Source organism: Chrysoperla carnea, chromosome 5 (assembly GCF_905475395.1).
Source record: "Chrysoperla carnea chromosome 5, inChrCarn1.1, whole genome shotgun sequence".
Lineage (NCBI taxonomy): Eukaryota > Metazoa > Arthropoda > Insecta > Neuroptera > Chrysopidae > Chrysoperla > Chrysoperla carnea.
This window is the reverse complement of record NC_058341.1, coordinates 20,400,620-20,422,195: the sequence shown is the minus strand read 5'-3', so window position 1 is coordinate 20,422,195 and position 21,576 is coordinate 20,400,620. Positions and strand designations below refer to the sequence as shown.

The 21,576-nt window shown below is 27.9% G+C and overlaps 1 protein-coding gene across 1 annotated transcript in view; it reads right to left on the bottom strand.

The window, feature by feature from the left end:
- Positions 1–244: 244 nt before the first annotated feature.
- The window catches only part of LOC123299638 (probable serine/threonine-protein kinase clkA), a 66,375-nt gene continuing 45,043 nt past the window's right edge, over positions 245–21,576 (bottom strand). The window contains exons 3-4 of the mRNA XM_044881906.1: positions 9,077–9,327; positions 245–2,893 (exon numbers count right to left, since the gene is read on the bottom strand). Coding sequence (XP_044737841.1) covers positions 1,286–2,893; positions 9,077–9,327 — 1,859 coding nt within the window. The 3' untranslated portion in view covers positions 245–1,285. The remainder of the gene's footprint in view (positions 2,894–9,076; positions 9,328–21,576) is intronic.

Below are 21,576 nucleotides of genomic sequence, written 5' to 3'. Positions count from 1 at the left end.
TATATAAAATATAATACAATTATTACCATCAATTTTTATTTATTTGAAATAACTTAAATTAACAATCAGTCGAGCATCAAATTATTTATTACAAAAATATATTTTTTATATGTGTTATACAATGTGTACAAAAATTACGTGTCTATTTATTTTTTTTAACACAATAATTTCTATTATTTTTACATTTAAATTTCAAAAATATTTTTTTTTAGATACAAGTTAGACATTTGAAATGTTTTAATAGATTAATTAAGTAATTCAGAATATTACAATTTATATGAACTTAAAATCAGAATACTAGAACAAATAATTGTAATTAAAATTAAGGTACTTAATTTTTAAGCGTAGTTAGTATAATATCGTTGATGGGACATATTATTGTTTATTAAAAATTACAAATTTTTATAAACCCCCGACAGATATTCCTTTGGAGATAAATCTGCGATTAACATCAAAACAGTCCACTGAAGTTTACGAAATTGTGATAAATGAGACTCAAAACCTCATTTTTAAATTGTTAATCATAGTTTCATACAGTTCAGTTGCTAATCGTATCTCGCTGATCGCTCATCGCTTTGTATGTGAATTGTGAATTAATTAATATTAATTCATAATTAGTCAACATAATTATTTTTAGCTTCTTGTTGAAGGGTAAAAATTTTACTTCAAATAATTGTATGGGTTTATGATTTCTAACTAGGAGAACATAATCGTAATTTTTCTTGTCATGGAATTTCAAATAATTCGATTCAATTATAGATTTCGAATAGGGGAATACTAAAGTCGTAGGCAAAAAGAGATAAATTGTTCATTAATACAATTCCCACTTCTTTGACGCCGAGGGTTAAAAACAAGCTGATTATCTATATGATGGATTAAGTTCCAAAAATCTTGCAAAGAAACAAAAATAAAATTGGGTGGATATTCCCACAAGAATGTTTTTTAACCAATCAACTTCAACCGGGAATACTGTAGAGCTATCCGATAAAGAGAAAACGCATTCGTGAAAAACAAAAAACCGTTAATATTAAACTTAGACTGCTGTGCTATATTCTATGACCTTGCAATTTTGAAGAGAGAGAGAGAGAGAGAGAGAGAGAGAGAGAGAAGCTTGAGTGCTTCAAAGAGGTTTGCCTCAATTTTTGTGATTTAATGATTCTAAAAATTTTTTTGACAAGAAATCAAATTACGAAAATTTAATTTCGTGATCAACAGAGGCAACTTAACAATCTAAAAATAAATAACAATGGAATGGGTGTTACAAAACGCCACAAAATCGATGATTTCAAACATACGATATAATTTTATTACCTTCTCGAAATTGTTTAAAACCGAAATAATTTTTCGTATTTTTATTAAAATCATCAAAACTTTGATTATATAACGAGTACGACGTATTACTTTTAATAAATTGTGAACTCTTTCGTAAATTATTCATTTTTGTTTTACGTGAACCAGAATACTGTGATAATCCATTATCATTATTATTTAATGAGTGTTTCGAATCAACAGATGGCGTTAGTGGTGGAGTGTCAACACTGATTACTTTACGATAACCTTTTGCAATTGTATTGAATTTATTTGTATTATTTGTTGTTGATTGTGTTTCAAAATATTTACATATTTGGCGAACACCCCCCGCCCCATTAATATGATTATTATTTAAATCGTACATCGATTGAGTACGACGTTTCTCAATGGATAACGTATTATTGTAATTGTTATTTGCACCAATAATTAAATTTTGATTATTTATTAAAGATTTACGACCTAATTTACATAAAGATTCAAACAAGACTAATTTATCTTTAACAGGAACATAATTATCTGAATTTTGACACTTCTTTAATAATTGTTCAACTGTTTCTTCAATGACGTTTGATTGTGAGGTTATGTTATTATTTATTAGTTGATTTGTATTTTTACGTAACATATCGATCTTTTTTGATTCACCACTGTTTTTAACATGTGATTTAATCGGTTCAGGGGGTGATTTCAGTTGCAAATCGTATGATTTTAATTGTACACCTTCCCGAATGTTATATACGCGAGTATATGAGCGTATTGGTACTATTACGGTGTTATTATTATTATTATTCGTTTCTTGTGTTTTTTCAATTTTTGGTTGTAAAACACGTTGGATTCTCTCTTTAGCTAGAAGTTTTTTATAATCGGAGTACGATAAATAATTATTTGAACAATCTATACATGATGATGTTTTAGTGTTATCAAGATTATCTTCTTCTTCCGACGAAGATGAAGATGATGAGGATAATGTAGAAGCTAAAATTCGATTATTATTAAAATTAAAATTATCTTTGGTATTATTTTCTTCGAATAAATTTAGATTAAGTTCACTAAAACATCGACGTTTTTCATTTGCTGTAGGTTTTGTGGAATTATTACTATTGGAATTATATCTACTAACTGTTGTAGGTGTTATTCTTGTATTACTAACTTTCGTTATATTACTATTTGAATTATTTCTACAACTACTACATTTTTTATCGTTAATGGAATAACTACTATTAGAATTATAACGATTTAAAGAATTACATCTACTACAACTATAATTACTTGTTATTCTAGAGGTTAAAGAATTATTACTACTAGAATGATGACTACTTAATGAACTACATCGACTACTACAATCAGTATGACTGCTAGTCGTGCTATGATCCGATGATGAGGATGAAGACCGACGCCTTGTCCGTTGTTCTTGTTCATTGTTGTTGTTTATACAATTATTATTTGTTGTAGCAACAGTGTGATTGTTGATATTAAATGTTAGACCCATCAGATCTAAATATTTAATATTATAGATCGATGTTTGTTTTAACAATTCTATTGAAATGATTTTGATCCATATATTGTATTCATGTTCGGTTCTGGTCTGTAACAAATATAAAAGAAATAGATTAATCCTTAACTCATTTCTACAACTCAACCATCGTTACTGTCTAGATAAAGATAACTTTGTTGATCCTAATTTATTTTAAATTTAACAACAAACAGTCCACATTGTAAAACTATGTTCATGAAAGTACATATAACAGTCCATATGATGTATACCTATATTCTTAATTTTACAGTTAACAATACTTTTCAGTCTATGTTATCTGTATTTATGTTCACGAATTTAAAAAGAATTTGATAATAGTCCATACTCTGTATTTCTAAGTTCGTGATTTTAATGTAAATTAAACAATATTCTGCCGGGTTACTCACCGACAACCTGCTCTTTTACGTTGAGTAGCATGTTTTAAACATGATTCTGTAAAAACTTTCCCTGCGAAAATTAACCATGCTAAATGACGTATTTTGCCGAGTCTAGTTAATAAAATTGTCATTGCAGTCGGAGGACATGTTAGTTTTCATTTAAAAAGCGTTCCACAGAACGGTCCCCCAACTGCAATGACGTCTTATGTACCTCTTTAACCATCGAATAAGTGATCTTTCGTTTTGTAAATACAAATTAACTAGTAAAACTTGTTAGTTACTTTTTTTGTTCGTTTTTTTGGCAGGGTAGCCGACTTTTTCTAATTATTTTAAATTTTACTTTGTCTCCAGGCTATAATACTTCTTGATGACTTATTTAATGTGTGAATAAGACTTATTTTTTGAGGAAGAAATAAACTAGTTTGTTTCTTATAAAATAATTTATAATTTCTATAAATTTATCATACAATTGTGAATCACGGATGTAATAAATAAATTATTACTGTTTTTGTAGTATTTGCAATAAATATAAAATAATAAAAATTCTCAATAGATGATGAGAAATAGAATTAATTATTTATAATATTTAAATTGATACGATATTGTTTTGCTGTATTGAATTATTAATTAATTGTATAAAAAGAATTTTTTTTATTATGACAAATAATTACTATTTTTCTAGAACAAATTTTTACAAATTTTCTTTTATGTTTTATAAATCGAAATTATCATAATTGTATGTATTTTTTATATTAATCATATCAAATATTAATATAAAAAAATAGTTTAACATTTCGTTAGTAGAGGACTCTAGTCATACCTACTGAACATGGACCTTTAAAATAGTCGTATTATTTTTATAAATCCCATAATAATACGTCTTAGTTGAGTTGGTTTTATTTTTTGAAAATTACTATTTTTATCTCGAAAATCAAAGTCTCTTTCTGGCGAAAAACGAATGCAATTTTGATAAAATTTCAGACAAATTAGACTCTAGAAAAGAGAAATTTCGAAAGAGAGATGATATAAAATTTGTAATTACTCGATTGATATTAGTAAAATAGAATGGAGCAGTGTTTACTCCGAAAAATCGGTCGGGAATCTTATATGTATATATCTTAAATATCGAATACAACAACTATGCATTCGTTTGTTCTTTTACGTCATGTAAGTAAAGAAAGATAACCACTTTTACACAAAAAGTAATAAGATACTCTTATTAGTATACGGCTCTTCTAAAAGTATACGGCATAAACAAACAAACACATATATAATATATGTAACGTATAAATTTATAATATATACAATACTTGTATACATACTATATAATGTTTCTAATCTAATTTGCGTCCCCAGTTCTCTTTCTTTTATGGAAAAAAATACCAAAGTTTTGTCCCAAAAATAGTTATAGGAAGAAAATGTTACAAATTTGTAGTTCGAATATTCGACTATCGATAAGCCTATTCGTTCAATTATTGAACTTATCGGCTTAGTTGTTAGACGCGAACTCAACAACAACCTCTCACTAATTATCCCCAATAAAAATACTTGCCAAAACTGAAATAAATTACTCGGTATTCCGAAGAAAACTGTTTGGGAAAACTTTAGATAAACATACTATTTTTAGCCAGAAATGTACAATTTTTAATCAAAGCCATTTTTTTATGTATATTAATTATATTAACATCCGGATATTAGGAATCAATCAATTGATTTCTGAATACAAACAAACACATACGGAGTAATTAATTTACAAAAAATATTTATTTTAATTCATTATATTTCTTAGAAATATTTTTACCGTTAATAAAAATAAATCTTTATAAAAATTATTAATGAATGAAAGTGTATTCAAAAGTTATTAAGGTTTTCAACAAATAAAACCAGACTAGACATTTAGAAGACAACCCAAACTGATTAAATCGGGTATGAAACAGCATGACTTGAGCTGAAAATGGATTATGTTAATGGATAAAGGGACTCAATCCAGGTCCTCTAGACATCACGTATAGGACGTAATCAACTCCGTCAATTTGGTGGGCACTGTCGTGTTTAAAGGAAATTGCATAATATTTTTTCATAATATTTTTATGGCAAATATTTTATTGATTGTGACGTATTTACACCCGTTGAGGCTGTGAGCCAATCGGAATCAAGCAAAATTCACATTTTTCTGCTTGTTTCTATGAAAAATTACGTTATAATAAAGCGAAGTTAGTAATTGTTAAAAAAACTTTTGCAAAAAAAATAAAATTAAAAAACATGCAACTTGTCTTTTAGGATAATACAATGGACCACAGGTCTCCAAGTAAAAGGGCCCTCCCTACTTATGAGACAGAGCCATTAAACTTAACCTACACCAAGTTAAAAACATATAGATATATGGAGAATGTTTCACAAAGCCTGGCTTCAATGACCATCGAAAAGGACTTTTTCCACTTTACAAGCTAAAGTTCGAAAAATTCAGTTAAAATCAATTAGAATGTTATTTTTTTGGATGTAATAGCACCGTTTTATACTGTACTCACCATATACAGACTAAACCGGACTGATTTGTTTATTAGACAGATGAGACATACAAACATAATTATTAATTTTTTTTTTTAATAATTATGTTTGAAAATATTAAAATGTAGTACAAATCTATAAATATATATCTATTAATAAGGTGTTATTTTCAAAATCATTCTTCATTCCATACGGAGAAATAATTGCAATATATACTTAAACCATTCGTGGCACAATTCCTTTATTTGAACGTAGAGAATTAGTTCAAACATTAAAATTAGGGTTGAAATATACAATTTTCGTTTATCTTTAGATTATAAAATGATTTCACCTTGAATTAGACGTATGCTAATCGCGTAAAAAGCAATGTAAATGAAAACTTATTCGTTGAATAATCCAAATAAGAAAATTATTGCTTTAAAAAAAACTTGATTTGATTGAAAATTTTTAAAGCCGAATATATTTGTTTCACCTTAAGTTCACTTTTCAACTAAAGGACGTTCCACAAAAAAATGAGTGCATGAATTCCCGGACGTTCCGAATTTAAAGACGATCCCAAATTTTATGGCTGAATTCTGTTAGAACTTGGCAAAATTAGACGAAAACTAAAAGTAAAATTTTTCGATATATACCAGAGCTTTTGAAATATTGATGTCTAAGGATTTATAGAAAATCATTTATAGAAGAAATAAGACACAAATGCCATTTCATTTCATCACTTCAAATGTATTTTATGGAAAAACAAGTGCAGCTTGGTATTATTTTCTTTATAGGAAAATATTTGTCATGTTTTTAACTAATGAATATTAGTTTTCCAAATTAATCTTAAGAAAATTAGCCTTGTTACATAATAAAGCATATACCTTTAAAAACACTTCAATTTAGGATTTAAATGTTAAAAATGCTAACTTTGACAGGTGAAATCTATAAATTTAGCACCGTAAGGGATATTAAAAAATTTTCCTGCTTATAAAGGGTATTAATGAGAATGCATAAAGACGATTTAAAGATAATCTGAAGAAAACGTGAATTAAATAGCGGTCTATTAATTTATATATAATTCAAAATAAAAGTTCAAAAAGTAAATGATTTAAGTTGAAAATTGAGCCTTGAGGTGTAATTCAATTATAAATAACACACGATTGTTGAAAAATATGATATTTTAATTGTTTTTAGAGAGATTATTGTTAACAAAATGTCGATATCATAATTTACCTTTATACATTAATTGAATTTTAATTCTTAGAAATAATATCAATACATGTTAATTCTAAATTAATTACGTATTTCGAATACTTACAACTAAACTTTCTTAGAAAATAATCATCAAAGATTGTTTGATAAGATTTATACACGATAAAGATCATTAAGTATAATTAAATGGACAATAGGGTATATATGCATGATTTGGAAAGTACAGGGTAGCCTTCTAAGTGAAATAGTAGTCTGAAAGAATTTTAAGGATACACATTCACTAGATCAGTGGTTTCCAACCTTTTTTGGCCAACTAACACTTGGATTATTCTGTTGTTTGCAGGGACCACAAGGTTAATAAATAATATAATACAATGAATAAGCCGGGAAAAACTATCGAAAGTGGAAAAGTGGGAAAATAGCACCGATTTTAATGAAACTTTTTGTAACGTGTGTATAGGATGTCAAGGACCATTCAGCCAACTTATTCTAATCATAAACGGGCATAGGGTTTGTTGAATTACGAATTCGATGTTAAATTACACGATTTCTGTCACGTATTCTAAAAATCGATCCATTCTTTGACGCAGAATTCCACTTCAACTAAGTATTTATTGGGCAAACTTTGTTCTAAAAGGTATTTTTGGCCGCTGATTACGAATCCGATGTGCCAAATGTATGAAATTTTTGACCAAGAATTTTGTAATCCGACATCAGATTCGTAATAAGCAACCCAAAATAATTCCTTGAGCACAGGTTGGACGATAAATACTTAACTTGCTGTTTTGTGCCAAAAAATGAAATTCTTGGCCAAAAATGACACGATTTTGGAAGATCGTCAGAATCCGTGTAATGGGACATCAGATTCGTAATCAGCTGCCAAAAAAAATCGGTGCTGCTTCCCAACTTTTCCTATGCATCCCGTCTTATTAGTTACACTAAAACGTAAAAGTTATTTGCAATAGGAAATTATTCGGCTTGTGTCAATCAATACCACTTTTACCTTTTTAGCTTGTCTTGGCCCTATTTTTTTTAGGTAATCCATTGCAGAGATATTTATTAATATTTTATATTTCATAAAAAATAACCTTTATCAAAAATATGCATAATATCGAGAATATAAAAAATGATAATATTTTGTCTTTGGGGTTTTTCAAATTTGTATATTTATTGAAGTAAATTTGATTAGAGGCGCTTTATAAAATTACCAATGATTCTATGGTTTTGTTATCGTAGGTTTGTGTAAATATAACACCCACTTTATATTTTGATAAAATATTTTATTAATAACACAATAATTATTATCGTTTTTGTTGTAATTTGATCTCATTTTTATCTATTTTAACTCATATATTTAAAAGTTTATACTTTGTGTTTGTTCAGTTTAAAAGTAATTCATAATTTATAATAAAATAATCATAAAATAAAAATTAGTTAGACCCGTACGAAATTCCGTCGGGAGAGACTACACGATTTACCTCACCTACAAAGGATAGTGTGAAACAGAACTATCCTTGTGTACGCTAAGAGCAAGCGAGCGTTTAAAACAGCAAAGCAAATAAAGTCAAAAAATATACCCTATCCCATTGACGTTTTACTTTTATATAGACTGAGCAGTGAGCATCGCCTATCTTTCCGTACATTGAGAAACGTGCCAACAACTGAGGTAATTGCTTAGGTCAGCTAGGGATATATATAAAAAAATACATCTATCAAAAGAATATAGGGGTATTTATCAAAAAAATATACATTGAATATAGGGACATTTATCAAAAACACATACATTGAATGTTAAATTTTCATATCACAAAAATTTTACATACAAAATCGTGATTTCACTGAACTTTTTCGCTTTTTGACTTAAAATAAATACTTATCACGTATCACTTTACATTTTTTCTTACGAATCTACAATGGTTGGACCTAAGCAATTACCTCAGACGTTGGGACGCTTAAAATCGTTTGACACTCAGTCTATATAACTCTAACGTCGATGCCCTATCCTCTATGAAAATTAGATATTGAAAATCATGAACATAGTATACATATTATGGACTGAAATTCATGAACATAATCTTATATAATCTGGACTATATTCTTTATAAACAAAACGATAGCAAATGAAAAGAAAATTTTAATATAAATTGGTACTAACCTTAAATGTAACTTCAGGTCGTTGATCATTATGACGACTAAATAATGCAAATATATATCGATTGGACGTTGTTGTTGAATCATCTTGAGATGTAGAGGTGACAGGACGTAAATTAAAATCACGTAACGGGATACGTTGTTTGTTTATAATAAAATTTGTTATAAATAATATTCCACCATAAATATTCACATGACTACGTAGCCATATTGGTTTTTTATTTATATCATCTTCATATTGAACGAATAATTCACCTGAAACAATTATGGAAATAAAATTTATTAATTATGATATTATTTAATCTTTGTTTTTTTAATTGAAGTTGCCCAGCGAAGCGGCGGATGGGTAACAGCTAGTATAGGTATAATATGCGTGTAATAACCCTAACAGATAATTACTGATTCAATCCCATCATACATGAAAAGAGGGGAACCTTGTATCAAATCAGGAATTTTTTGCATTCAGGAACATTGCCTTTACATTGCAAACAGCATATCAAAAAATCAAAAATATCTGATTTGATGCAAGGTGAAATGTTTAATTTGATTGAATTATACAGGAAATAGTAAATTATTGTAAAAAAAGTCATGTTTTTACATCATTTAATTATATTCAAATTCATGTAATATGAAATTTATCAATATTTAAAAATCATAAAATCAATTAGAATGTAATATTTAATATTTATTAGTAATTTTAAAAATATTTAAATTGATTTTTAAATAAAGGTGGGTAAAGTATTGTTTAAATTAATTGTTATTATCCTTCAGGACCGTAACTTATAATTTGCAAAGAGAGTTTAAATAATTATTAAATAATTGTATATGAAAGTCAAATTTACGTAAGAAGACTTAGAGAATTTTTTATCAAATGAAGCATCTTCATTCATTATTTGATATCTTAAAATTCAGGGAAGGGAGGAGGGTTTTTTATCACACTCTCTAGATTTTTTGATATAGAAATATCCAATTGAAAAGGATAGCCTATATGATTTATTATTTTTTCAACTTTGAACGATAAAATAATAATAAAAAGCTCGATGATCTAGAAATTTTTGTGATTTTTGGAAACTTTGTTAATCAAAAAATGTATTTATAAATTCTTATTGAAATCCCTACCTAGTATTATTCAATCCTTGCATATCTCCTTAATATTGAAATTAGAACAGGGATAAGAATAAGAAAAAGGAACAGAGTTTCAAGTTTTGTAACATTCTAATTGTGCGAGTAAAAAAAGTTTCACTTCAAAAAACCTCCCCAGCTTTTAGATTTGCCAACAACTATTAAATACAGTTACGCTCATGATTAGTAAATATTAATAATTGAATATATTTTTGAGATGAAATTTCAATACAATAATAATTAAAAGTATTTGCTAATCATACGCATTAATATATTTTGCATACCTTATTTGAATACTTTATTCATTAATTAATAATTATTATTAAATTATTAAATATTTAAATAAATCCACGTAATTTATTTTTAAAATAAATAAATAATTATTATTTTAAAAATATTTTTATGTTAAGTAATTGTTTAATAACAATTGAATATGTTATGCTGTTCTGTTGGTATTTTTTTATAAATTTAAACATATTAATTATGTAAAAGTTATTTAATAAATATATTTAATGATTAATTTTTTTGCATAAACAGTTGAATAAATATTTTTGAAAACAAAGTTTTATTTTTCCAGAAAAATTCTATAAAAATAGAATTTTTGTTGGCGCCCCTTAAAATAAATTTACAAAATTCAAAATAAATTTTATCAACACATATAAATTTTTTTTAATTTACAATTTTAATAAATTTTTTTTTTTCCACTTTTATATTTATTTTGTTTTGTGACGGCGAGAATCGAACGCGCTACCCCAGGCCTACAGCGTACGGATCATTACATATGTATTACATAGTACAATTTACCGATAAAATGTTCTCAATCAAGTCGGTTCGACCGTTTAGGGGCTACGATGCCACTGAGAAACACATAAACGCACAGATAATCACTTTTAACTTATAACACTCCTTCTTTAATGAATATCAAAGTGATGGCCAAAGACATTAGATGAGATGAAAAGGATACATAGACAGCTATCATTTTTTGGGACAAATTTTTGGAAATATTTTAATTGAAATTGAAATATTTGAGTTGAGTTTGTTCTTTTGAATTACCTAATTATTTACCATTTCACTTTTCGAAATGAATTGAGCCAGGTTTATTTGACCATTCATTTCCATAGGAATTATTTATATGATAAAATTATACGTCATGCCTTTTCCAAACTGAATCGATTTTGAAGGCGACATATTTTTATCAAGAAAGTAGTACTTAATTATTCTACTTTTTTATACATTTATACAATACGTTACAAGAGCCTTGCAAAGAAATGTATTTCGTAATTTAAAATGAATGTAATTGACGTCTTGACATTAATTTACGGGTAAAAAAAATATAATTTATAAAATGACTCATAATGTGAATTGTTATTTTTATTTCCAAATAAAGATAATCCATCTTAAAAGCCTACCTCTTAAGTGTATGTATTTATTAAATAAATGAGTATTTGATTTAACAGATTGTTTATAGACGCCATGCTAGTGACGTATTTCAAAATTATTCCCACAAGCTGATTACAAAATTATCATCGATTTTTAGAAAAACTTCACAATGCATTTGATAGCTATCGGCACATAAAGAAAATTTTATAAAAATTATGCAAACTTTTTGTTGTTGAAAAAGTCAGAAAGATAAAAGAATTTCAAAAATGCTATACTGAGGACAAAAAAAGATGATCCGACCGAAGACGAATAAATTATTCAATAATTTTATGTGTCAGTTTCGGGCGGAGATTATACATCGAACAATAAATGACATTTTTTCTACCCTTTCGAAGGAGAACCTGCTCCTACCTGCCATTCCCTCTTGGCGATATCCTTGTTTATGAGACCAATAACATTTTCAACCGAAACACGGGGAAGAAAATTTAATAACTCGAAATCGATTATTCGAAAAATAACGGTGTGTAACATGCACAATACAGGGTGTCCCAAGAGTAACGGGCGCCCTTGTTACATTAGATAGATAATAAAATTCTAAGCCGAAAAGTTCTCTTCCATTTTTTGATCTGATGCACGGATAATTAGCGATTAATAAACAGCAAATCAGAAGCGCGCTACTGCTACAAGACAGTGGGTGACGGGGGGGGGCGTTAGGCTGGAGGGTGCGTGAACATACGTGAATGTGTAAGAAGAAGCCTATATCCGTGCATCGGATAAAAAATGGAAGAGAGACTTTTCATCTTAGAATTTTATTATCTACCTGATGCAATAAGGGCGTCCATTACTCCTGAGCACTCTGTATATTGAAATTTGGATAATTATTTTTCGACTTATTGATGTGTGAAATTTTCTAAATTTGCCGAGAACTAAGATAAAATAAATTTTTTATAATAATGCAGAACCCTATCATTATCAATATCTAATATCTGATCAATATCTCTCACGTAGGAGTATCTAATACGTATGCTTATCCTAAATTAATTAATTTAAAGAAGGTTATTTTTTCTAAATATGTCGTTACCTAAATAAATAATACATGAAGTAACTAAGACTAAAGTAAGTAAGCAATAATTATACGTGATATAATGATTGATCTGATCTGTATGGTAATAAATAATTGATTTTTTTAAATCACAAATCAATATTTATAAAAATTCAATCACGTATTTAATATTTTATATTGTTAATTGTTATTTTATTTATCCTTGAAGATTATAACATAATCATCATTTTTAGACATACATCCATTTTTTAAATTAGGATTCACAATTACTTTTAAAACTAAAACGTTTTTATTTTATATTTGGTTAGTTAATATATTTAACCCTTTCTTGGTCGCTTTGTGTCTGAAACAGTAGTTTAAAAGTATTTAGGTTTTAGGTAAAATGGTATGTATACATTTGGGTTCTTTAAGGTAGTACGACCACCAAGACAAGCTTAGACTATTTATTTGTATATTATTTTCAACTTTGATGATGAATTTCGTTATAACTTCATGAATGTAGACGAAAAATAAGAATCCAATTTTTCAATATCTGCCTAGCTTTTCGAAATATCGAAAGCTAAATAATTAAACCAAATTTTCAATTTTCGATGTTTTGAAAATTACTCCAGATATATTACATTTGTGTCTCCACTACCGTGCTCATACATCCTTAAATAGTCGGGCAGAACGGGTTTTTTTATTTTCAATAATTTATTAAGGTTTTAACTTTAATTTAAATAGTTTTTTTAATTTCCACCGACTAGTTTTGGAGAGATCTATGTAAACATATCATCCATCCATCGTTTTCCCATAAGACCAATGTTAAATATTTTTACTTTTGAAGTCATTTCTTTATTTAAATAATCGGGTAATCCCTCCTAAAATTTTCAGAATAGATTTAAACTTAGTCCAACTTCATATAAAAAAATCAAGCCTTTAGCTAAAATTGTCCTGGTACTCGTACATCCTTAATAAATAATCAAGTTTTATTTTTGACTTCATCTCTTTTTCATAGTAAAAAATGTTCAAAAAAAAATTCATAGATTACAAACGTTTTATAAGCACAGTGCGAATGTTCGAGACGTAATATAAATTTTTGATATTGGAAGTTTCTAATTGATAATTAATAATATTATTGTAGCATGACCATTGACCAAGTCACTGTGTTACTGTAACTCCATCTGTTTAATAACGATAATTTTATCTAAACGCACGTTTTTAAAATATCTTGATCATTATAATTATATTTCTGGAATATAAGTCGTCGTTTTAGAATGTCGCCACCTTTTTATAATGTTAATAAACAGATAAGGAGCTGGGAGTTCAACAGTTTTAATAAAATTTAGGATATTTCTGGATGAAACTTTACTTATTTCATTTGGGTGGAGATAAAGTGATAGTGTTGTTTGAGAGAGAAACTTTCCGGTTTTCTCTTCTTCTTGACAAAATTTGCAAATATTATTAAAAAGGGTTTAGTAAAGGGTTAAATAATTATCATATAATTTGGATGGTAAAAACCATTAAACACCTATTCACGAATAGAATTTAAAATAATTGTGTGGTAACTTTTAAATAAATAAAAATTGATAAATTATAATATTAATGAATAATAAATAAAAATATTATTTAATTTCATCGACTTAACCTTAGAATTCCAAATCATCCTAAACACATTTATTTTATAAAAAAAAACAAACGTGCTTAAAGCACCTACTTAGTTACACCGTACTAATTTATTGATTTATTTGATTATTATTATAGCCAAGGCTATTTTATATGCAAGCAAAAACACGTTGAAAAATCAACGATACAAATAATTTACATTATATCCAACATAAAACTTTTTCTATTTCTAACCGTTTATAAGATAGGTCCTAAGGACCAAAGACCCAATTGACCTTACTTTTTACGTCTTAAGCACGTTATAAAAATTTCAGCTTGGTATCTCTTTTAGTTTTTGAGGTTTAGTGGTGACAGACAGACGGACAACCAGAAATGAACTAATTACTCGATTTTATGTATACGTATACCAAAATTTTGATCGTAGTATCAATATTTTTAAGTGTTACAAACTTGGGACTAAACTTAGTATACCTTAACATATTTCATATATACATGGTATAATAAGTCTGCAATAAAAATATTATTTTAAGAATTTAAAGAGTAAAAACTTGGTGGAAACTTTTAAACCTGAAAATAAACTTGAAATCAAGTTTAAAAGGTTTTTCCTTCGAAGAACAAGCATCTGAGACAAAAAATAAGTTGTTACGTTATAAAACAAAGTTGACCTCTGTTTAACTATAAAGAAGTTCCCGTATACAAAAACTTTACCCCGTATTTCGATACCTAAAAGTGAGCCCATGTAAGAGTGAAAACTTTTTGAAAAATCACTCCTCGTCAAGACACCAATATAACAAATGTTAGCAAAATCACCTAATTATAATTAAATCAACCCATTTAAGGCTATATTGAATCTAATGCATTTTTGGCATTCTGTATACATGAATCATACCCATTTAGGTGTGGAGTTGTTCAATAAGATGTTACTACTTATATGTATTTGTTTAACATATTGAAGTTAGTGAGTAATAAAATTGATAACATTTCATTGAACAACCCTGTCTAATCAAGTATCCAATATTTGATGAAATTAAGCGTCTCTTATTGTAGCAAATTTTTTCTATGTTTCTCTTTGACGAGAGAAGTTTACATTTTTATTTAAAAAAAAAAATGATGAATAATTTTTAGGTGGGGCTTTTTTATGATAATAATTTTAATAAAAAAACATAACCTCACAATAATATACCATACACCACACCCTTAATAATTTTATTTTGATGTGTACAATATGTATAATTCTAAAAAAAAAAATAACAAAATTACTAATTACATAGAATTAACATATTACGAAAACGAGTGATCGTACAACAAAGGTAATTACTTTGTGTATTGTTTAACGAAAGTTTTTTTTGTTTTTTTTGTTTTTAAAGAAAGTTTAGTGGGTGCGGTGTGCGATGTACGCTGCTATGAAATAAAGATGAATCAAACAGAGATTAATACAATAATAATAGCAATAGTCTAGTCAACAAGTTCAAATTGATGAATTATAGAAATAAACTAGTGAAAACAAACAATTGACTGAGTTAATTGTTGAAATACCACGTATAGACAATGTTGATGACTCATCATATTACACATACATTCATGTCACACATATATAACTGTTATTCCGATATAATACATACTATACAAATTTCGCATAATTTACGCTCTCACGGGTAAACAGTGATGTTTACGAAAAAATGTTTCGAACAAAGGTTGTTTATTTTATTATAAGAAACATTTTTTACATTTAAACTTTAGTTCTATCTATAAGAGTTTACATGATGGGTCCTACGTACCCAAGATCCAATTGACCTATGTTGCTCATTTACGAACTTGACCTCACTTTTTACGTCCTCAGCACGCTATTATAGCTCAACTTGATATATTTTTTTCGTTTTTGAATAATCGTGATGATAGACGGACAAACAGACGACAGACAGTCAGACAGACAGACAGATAGACAGACAACCGGAAATAGACTAATTAGGTGATTTTATGAACACTTATACCAAAATTTGGTTCATAGCATCAATATTTTTAAGCGTTACAACCTTAGGACTAAACTTAGTATACCTTGATAGCAATAGTCTAGTCAACAAGTTCAAATTGATGAAATATAGAAATAAAAAATGGTTTAAAAAAATTTGCCAGAATTGGTCTATAGATTGATTCGGTTTTATTATACAAGATTGTACGTAGTATGTATTGTACACGTGTGTACAATTCGTCTGAATAGATTTTTTTCTTGTATTTATTTTGAGTTTAATTCATTAAAAAATTATTTTAATTTACATACAAAACATCATTAAACATAATAATTATAATTGTTAATTTTAATTTGAAACCTTAGTTGATTACCGATTCATGCGTCTCGTGCTGTACTGAAATATTAGGTAATAAAAGTGTCCACACTGAATATTTTATGCATTTTGTATTAATCAGTTAGTTGTTCCACGTGGAAACAAACTTTTGAGAAAATTCGATTTAACATATTTTTATCTCATTTGGGATCAATTTTCCCGAATAGTTACCCGGAATCAATTCAATGTTTTTTTGTTGTTGAATGAAATGGACTCAAATTCATTTAAGCTAAGTTCCAATCACAATGGTACGACTGATGACAACATTTTCGAGATATTACTGAATTTCAGATATTTCTTTTCTTGTTTGACTAAAAGCCCTTGCTAAAATTATTTGGATGAAGTGACCCACCAGAAATTATTTGGAAAAAGATGTTCCTATATGTGAAAGTAAGTTTAAGATTCATGGCATCAATTTTCGTACGTAAATATTTTGTATGCAATGAAAAGCACATACTGGTTGGTGATACGCACAATACTTCTGGTGGATAGCCCTATTCAGTACTGTAATATTACTTATGCTTACAAAGATACTATAATATTTGTCTCTATACCATACCATCATTGTAGTAAACGCCATGCGTTTCTTACTGTGATCGTATATCGCGAAAATGAAAACTTTTTGAACATTTGTGTACGCAATTTCATCATCTAATAACCTACAGAAGACATAAGACTTCAATAGGTTTTAGGGCAATAATCGATCCTTAGGATGAAATTTTAAAATCGTTAAGCCAAAATCTAGCTTTTTGTGTGTCTGTTCATTCAATTTGAACAAAAATGATCTTTATAGAAAAACAAACCACTTTTATTGGAAATTTTTTTTTCGAATAGTGCCTAGATTTGGCAGAAACAAACATGCGAATTTTGGGTAAGCTGTACGGTTAACACAAAAAGGTTTCGAACAAAAAATGTTTCTTTATAATCAAGAATAACTTTCTAATTTAAAGTGTTCATTTATCTGTCAGTTATGGAGTAGAGTGAGCTTTTCATTGACCTTGAAAACATAGGTCAAGTTTTATGTCTGCGTAAGATGTGCGTCTACACACCCAACATTTTCGCTTGAAGCATTTTTATCGATTAAAGCTTTTTTTCGATTTTCAAGCATGTCAACTTAAAAAAGAAAACACCTGTATAATAATTAATATTTGGTCATATTTTGAAATATTTTTAGCTTTGACTTTTAACACCGCCTTTTAAACTGATTATTCTTATCCAACTTAAGTGTAATTCCATACGATTTGTATTGGATCCTTGAAGAATAATTTTTCCAGGACACTCTATAAATTGTCCAAGGAATAAAAAGTGTAACTGATTTATTTGTTTGTTTGAATTCAACAATGTTTTCCAATAATAATTTATTTTATTTATTTTTTTATAGGTTTAAAAAATAAATAAATAAAAAAAGTTTATTATAAATGGTAGGACGTATAAACCTTTATAATGTTGTGCTCTGTGGTAGACAGCAAGTCGCCAAATTACTACCGGTTGAGACAAAAAAAAAACTTACCAGCATAACATACATACATCAGCTGAAGTTATATATTAAAATACACTCGTGTACATTCAAAATGGTTATTGTTTGTTAAGTTTAAAACGAAGATTAATAAACTTAATCGTGACTTTCAAGTTCATAACTGATAAAAAAAGAACGCTTAAAATTAAAAAAATGTAGTTCATAAAAAAAATATTCATTCTTTATTTCGTGAAAAAATTTGGTGTTGAATTTTCAACGGAAATTCGTTTTCAGCATCTCAGAATCAATTTTAAATTATTGTGTACCTCTCTTATTGTTCTTCTTTGTAAGTAGAGATGTCGAAAATTTTCGATATCTTACATAGCACAATATTTATTTGTTTTCTCTGTGTACAAAAAAATTTATTTACTTCTTGCATTAATTTAAAAAAATTACTGATGGCAAAGATTGGTTTTACGCCGTTTCAAGAAATTTTCAGCGGTAGAAATAAGAAGATACTACTTTAATTATAATACGAGTAATGTGAGCGATATTTGGAATCATAATGGTTTTTGAAACAACAAAATTTTTTAAAATATAAAGATGGTTAGGTAATTAGTAGTGTTCGACCTCAGCTTCGGTTTCAACTTCAGCCACCTTCGGTCAAAAACACCACCTACGCCGAAGCCGAAGATTTCGTTGAAGGTGGGTTTTTGGATAAATTGTAAGGTAATTTTTTCTATCATCTCTAGATCAACTTCTAGATGATGATTTAAATAATCTTTCTATTGTATACAGTTAATATAAATCTTCAATATTAAAGTTTTAAAATCATTTATATTATTAATTGTAACTTGTAGCCAATCTTGAATATATTTCTAAAAGCTTTTAAACCTTCGACTTCGACCAAAAATCGATTTTCAGTCGGACACTAGTAATTGGTAAAGCTATCATCAGCTACCATCTGCAGTGTCGAGTAGGCTAAGTATACAGGAGGGTTCAAATGATAACAGCAGACAAGAATAATTTTTCAATATATTTTTAGCCCTGGAAGCGCCCTTTTTGCAATACAAAGTGTTGAAATTTTAGAAAAAAACATTGTATTTGCAATAAAATCAGTGGCGTAAGAGATCTTTTTCTCGAAATGGGGAAATTTCATACTTATATTTCTACCGTAGGGTTCATAATTTATCACCATTGGTTTTAACTCATGAAAGATACTGTAAAATTTCCAATTTTTGTAATATTTATAGAGTTTTTTGATAATATTCACAAAAATATCCTTTTTCTTCCAAAATTTCAATATCCTGTATCTAGAAAAGGTCCAATACGATCAGAATTTAGCAGTTGGGTAAAACAAAACTTTCCATTAATTAACTGATCTCGAAAGTGATCTTACTTTGATTGTACACAAGTGTACTTTTAATGTGTTATTAAGAGGCCATCTATACCATATAGAAACATGAGTACCGGTTTTTTATATACATGTGTTAATAGAATACTTTGTTTATGTTGACCTTAACTTTCATATTCAAGGTTAAATTTTGCTGACGACGCGATATAGTCGATGAATGATGAAAAACGCGATCATATTAATTTTTGTTTTTTTATTATTATTTTTACAATTAATTTTTATAACTATAACATAAAGTGATTTGAATAAAAAAAAATGTTGATATCTACTTAAAAATAAATTATATATTATTTTAGGTTATTAAAAATTAATAATTACATGTCTAGGCTCTTGATTTGAAGTTCGAAATAAATATATATCATCTAAATAAATATACTCAGTTACTATATAATTTTTTAAAATTATTTCGCATTTTTTTCTTTATAATTCCTTCCTTATAGATTTTAATGTATCTTAATGGCAATTAAAACTGCAAGATAGGGGGGCGAACAATAGTTTATAATTCCTTCGATTGCAATGGAATTCTCGTAAACCAAGTTCTCAGAGATGAAGGAAATTGTGCGTTACTATCGGAATGATATTTATTAACATATTCCAGCAAGCGCCAAAATACCATTTTTCATTAAAAACAAGAAATTTTTCCTCAAATATTTCCGTTTTTGAGATACAAGTGATTAAAAAAAACAAAAACGTATGTGTTGTTTCGACAAAATATTTTAATTGAATACTTTTTGTAAACAATTTTTGCCATTAACATTTTTCATCTAACCTCACTGTTTTTGAGATATCAGCGTTCTAAAAAGAAAAGTCACATTATTAGGCTAAAATTTTGATGATGTAGTCTTTGCAGACATTCTGGTCCAGTGAATTTACAACACAACACATTTAAAATGACATTTGGAACTACCGAAAGGATTTAATAATGTTTTTCTTACAATTTCATTCTATTTTTCTACATATGGAAATCGAGTACAATTGGTTTGACATTTTGATTGTCAATTTTACTTTTTTCAAACAAAAAAGGCATTGAAAAATGCGAACCTATAAAATTTCGATTTCCATAAATCAATTCGGGAGCCACGCTTTTTAAATTTAACTTATTTTTTAAAAGACAGGTTAAACGATTTGTATTAAACGAATCGCAGAATTTGTGGTTCGATATGAGCTAATACTTTAGGTTAGGTAAGTTAAGTTAGCCGAAGATGTCCGACTTGATTATTTCAGCTTCTCACTTATTTTGAAAGGCTGAGTGTACCTCCGTCATATATTCTCCATCAAAAGTAGACTATCTACCAGAATATCACAAAAATTTTAATTAATTTTTATTTCGACTACGACAATCTAACCCAAGATTGTTCCCGCACGAGTACGGATGTTGAAACCCTTTAACTGAGTCACTTGGGTCGATAAGTGCCTCAGTTTACTATATCAAGTTACAATTTTCTTGGCGAAATAGTTTGAGAAAGGCGCCTTTGATTGACAGACGGATAAACTCTGAGCTATTTTGTAAACCACGATTTTGCTTAGAGAGTGGGAATGTATTTAATGTTATCCTAGTGTTTTTACAATTTGAGAATGAAAATCGAAAAATCATGGTTAATACTATAAAAGTATCTTTAAAAATTAATTATTGTCTCTTAAAATTAACAATGATATTAATTGAGATTTTTAACAATTCAGTGATTATCAAAATATAATACATAATTATATAATCATCTTTTGTATAAAACAAACAAATTATGTAACCTTGACCTAAATAGATATGTGAAAACATTAGAAGAAGAATTAACTAAGGAGAAAGAAACAAACGATGATATATGATAAAAATAAATACTTGAATTCTTATTTGTGTATCGTTTACAATCCATGTATTTAACTAGAGATGATTCCAGTAGTAAAGAGCCTTCAAAATTATACACTGGTCTCAAATCAACCATTTTTCATACAGAAATAACTATTTAACTGTACGTGCGTATGCAGTACCGGGTACAGCGGGTAGCGAGCCGGAAATTTATCGGTAACAATTCTTCAATCGAAAAATGTCGGGTGTGTAAGCCCACATATTACGTAGAGAAACTTGGCCTAGGTTTTCAAGCTCAATGAAAAGCTCACTCTATTTCAT